Below are 4,076 nucleotides of genomic sequence, written 5' to 3' on the forward strand. Positions count from 1 at the left end.
TTAAGTTTTAATTGAATAATAATAGATAAGTATTTTTTAATTTTTTCAAAATCTTTTACTAAAAGATGATTGGTTGATTTCTAAGTTTTGTCAAATAAGCAAAATTATTGATATAGCATCCTTAGAAAGAGAAATATGGTTTAAACACAGTACAAAAGAACTTATATATCAATTTTTAAATAATAAGAATAGATAGATAAATTCTTCCCTTTTTTTGGAGTTAAAATTGTTCTTGGAAATGTATTTCATAAAACTGTAAGCTGTTATATCGACATGGGCATAGTCTGTCTTCCCATGTGGTTGTAAGCATTTAAACTTTCGTAATAGTGGAAAAGAAGGTAGTTAGCCCTCAATATTTCAAGGATCAAGTATGTAACACCTCTAAAGTAGTTTTCGAAAATGGATCCTTTTATTATTATTATTTTTTTTTTTTTGCTTATTATTTGTTAAAGTATAATCTTTCACCTTGTACTCTTTGCCAAACAATTGAAAAAAAAATTGAAAGATCCACTCCCGTAGTTTTGTCCCAAGACCAGACATCATGCTTGTGATACCCTATAATCCATGACGAAATGTAAGCCACACCTTTATCAAAAAAAATGAAATTGCGAAAGAAAAAAAGATCATGCTATTATCTATAATTTATGATTATTACTTTCGCTGAATGTTTTCCTCAGACTCAAATTATACAGTACAAGCAACGTGCCTCTCATAATTTTCCTAAGATCCAACGTTACAAACAGACTATTTCACAATATGAAGATCTAGGCCATGGCAAGAAAAATAATATATAAAAAAATGAAATAAAATGAAATCTGCTCTATACTTAGTATGAGTGATAATGGAGAACTTGAACCTAGCCAAAAGTCAGAAAAAGGAAAAGTGCATTTACGTTTGGCTCTTCACTTCTGAGCAGATTTTGTAGAAGCAATCTATTTGAACTTCCACAATTCAAAATGAAACTGCTTCATTGTTGGGTCAAGTTGGTGACAAATCTCTTCTGAGCCTTTCTATGTTCAGCTTTATACCTTCTGTTTAAGAACATGGCGCAACCTAACCTTCTGGCTTTCCATCCTGGCCTCTAGAAGTCTTGCTTTCAAACTGTTCTTCTCCGCACCCTGATTATGTGAATTCCCGGAGTCAGGAGATCTCAATTGACACAGAGGATCCTGGGGACTTAGACCATCTTTACCTGATCCCCAGTCAGGAGACGCGATGCTCCCATTAGACAACTTCCCATTTGAAAGACTCCCATTTATTCCTTCTGCAGAGATTATCTTGTAGTTATCCGCATTAGTCGGACCAGACCTCCAAAACCTGGCTATGGATGATACTTTCTTTGATTGCTTACTTAATACTGAAGAAACTTCACTAATTTCAGTTAATGGGGACTCTTCGCTGGTATTCTCTTTACAGTCAAGCCCGCTCCTCTCTGAGATGTTACACTCTCGATAATTCTTAGTCATAGATGGGATACTCCCTTCCGGTGAACAGATTGATCCTGGATCCTCAACATGGCTCACAATTTCCCATCCACTTCCGTCGTCTTGCATATCAACAATCTCAGGCACCGATGCGTCCAATCGCCTTGGAAAGTTAACCTTACTTATCATATTGGGTTCAGGACTTGCTGCGAGAATCTTTGAGGCATGACTCACTGGAGAATGCATAACACATGGATCAATCTCCCTTTCCTTAGGTTGACCAGAGTTCAGATCTTCGAAAATGGAAAATAAATTGTTTTGATTGGGAGGTTCATAGGAAAATCCTTTGATGTCTTGAATGTTCATGGAAGCTGCAGCATTTTTAAGTGAACTTGCTTCTCTAATATCCGTTCCATTTTGGTTAACATTTACTGACTTAAGAAAGATTTCCAAATTTGCTACAAGTTCATTCATTTGTGAGTACTTCGCATCAACAGCAACTTTTGCATCTATCAACTTCATTTGAACACGTTCTTCGCGCCAGACTTCAGCCATCTGCAACATCCTTTTCTCCTCCTCTACTTCTTCCCTGAGTTTCATAGTTTCCCTCTTCAATACTTCAACTTCAGCCTTGTCTTCTCCAATTTCCTTAGCAAGCTCATCACACACTTCCTCGATCAAATCTTTCTCCTTCCTTTCCTTCTCATACTCCTGCATGCAGCGCTTTGCTAACAACTTAGCATCAGCCAACTCACTAACTAACCTGGAATTCACAATTTCAATCCTTTGACGACTTCTCCTTTCTTGACTCAACTCTGCTTTAATGTCATCAATGTAGGCACGAATTTTCTCATGCTCTCTGCTTTGCCATAAGGCTTTTTCCTTGCTAACTTTCTTCAAGAAATGCTCAACTTTCTTTTTGGAGGAGTGACGCTCAGTCTCAAGCTCCTGAATCCTCACACGAGCCTGCTCTAGTTCAGCTTCAAGAGCAGATACAGCACTTTCCTTTTGGTCAAGAAGTTTCACCTGGTTGCAAATATATTGTGCCTCGTCCCATGTTTCTATACAAACAGGATCCCATTTTGTTATCCCCTCCGCTGCGGCGCTGGAAAACTGGAGAGAATGGTGGAGCTGAAAAGGAATGCAGTATGTTCAAGCCTTTATGCAAATATATGGCCTTTACTACAATCTTAAATCCTTCAGAGCTGTTAATACTTAATAGTTGCAATGTTACCTCACAGAGTTTTCTATCCTTTGTCCGCAAAATGGCATATGGACTTAATGACAGATTCTTCAAGTCTCCATGCATCACACCATTTCGATGACTGAGAAAATAGAGGTTTGCACGTCCAATTCCATGCTGTAGATAAGTGTGTACTAGTTAAAAGTGGAAGTGAAAAAAATATCAAATTTATACCCCAAAAGAACTAACAAGATCTGAAGTTGATGACCATGAATGACATAAGAATAAGATCCACTGAGAAATACTAATTCTCTAATGTCATAAGCAATGTGTTGCATAGAACCCAGAGGGAGTTAGCTTATTGCAAGTGGGCTAAGTCTTGGGTGAGCTTTATCCACAAGGTCAAAGGTTCGAACCTAAGAAGCTCTCCCGGGGAGGAACCATACCATTTACCACTTCAAGTCCCAGGGGCTTAGGCTTAGGCTTATTTGCCTATCCTTTCCGGTCGAAAATAAATAAATTAAATAAAATGAAACAACGAATGTGTTGCATAGAAATATACCAAATGACAATCTAGTGTACAAGAATTAGATAGAAGTGGAAACATGCAACTTCCCAGATTCCATTGCAAATAATTTCACAACTGATCAATCAAAAGATCTAATTCCATTCCAAATTGATGGTCATTTTAACTATTTTTGGTATCATAAATCAATACATCTAACATAAGTATATTATGACTTCCATTATCTCCACAGGGAAACTCTATTCAACCTATTTCTCCAATTATTCGTATATTACAAAGAACCATAATAAATTTTCAGAAGAGTTACGTCAATCATAAGTCAACTAAGCAACACTTTATGGCTGGAAATTATAGTTGCTTCTTGAAAATAAGGGATAACTATAGCACCGTCTCTTTTTTTCTTCATTAGTGGTTTGCAGGTTATACTTTAATTGAGTAGCAACATTTATTGCAACAAACAACAACCAAGTGTACCATAGAAAGTCCCTTGAAAGCCTAATACAAAACTCTCTACTCAACATTCACAAGATGGAATAGGCATAATCATGAAAATCAAAATAAAAATAAAATCGAGAAAGGAAGAAAGAAAAAATTTTAAATGTGTAACACTCTTAAACTTTGAAATCACGCAGCAATAGAATCACCAAGGTGGGCCTACAAAACAGTACACAATAAAAGGTAGAAAGTAGGAACCGCATTGCTGAATGGAAACTTCAAATTTCAACCTGACACGGTAATTAAAAAGCAGAGTACCAAAGAAACACCAAAAAGGTAATGGACCTCAAAATATATTTCATTTTTTCTACCCAAAAGAAAAAAAAAGAAACATTAAAAAGAAAAATCAATCATCGTTGAAAGAAAAAAGGAGGGTTTACCTGAAGTCCCAACCGATCCTCAGCGATGCTTCTTCCGTGATCGCCAACTTCCGGGAGCTGTAGCCGCC

The 4,076-nt window shown here is 36.7% G+C and overlaps 1 protein-coding gene and 1 long non-coding RNA gene across 2 annotated transcripts in view; one reads left to right on the forward strand and one right to left on the reverse strand.

The window, feature by feature from the left end:
* LOC110269533 lies at positions 345-852 on the forward strand. The gene is made up of 2 exons (XR_002358332.1): positions 345-732; positions 769-852. It is a non-coding gene; the product is annotated as an uncharacterized LOC110269533 (long non-coding RNA).
* Positions 748-4,076, reverse strand: part of LOC107625097 — a 4,082-nt gene continuing 753 nt past the window's right edge. The window contains exons 1-3 of the mRNA XM_016327672.2: positions 4,009-4,076; positions 2,659-2,784; positions 748-2,555 (exon numbers count right to left, since the gene is read on the reverse strand). The exon at positions 4,009-4,076 is cut by the window's right edge and continues 753 nt beyond it. Of these exons, the coding sequence (XP_016183158.1) occupies positions 1,023-2,555; positions 2,659-2,784; positions 4,009-4,076 (1,727 nt within the window). The 3' untranslated portion in view covers positions 748-1,022. The remainder of the gene's footprint in view (positions 2,556-2,658; positions 2,785-4,008) is intronic.

Source organism: Arachis ipaensis, chromosome B01, assembly GCF_000816755.2.
Source record: "Arachis ipaensis cultivar K30076 chromosome B01, Araip1.1, whole genome shotgun sequence".
Lineage (NCBI taxonomy): Eukaryota > Viridiplantae > Streptophyta > Magnoliopsida > Fabales > Fabaceae > Arachis > Arachis ipaensis.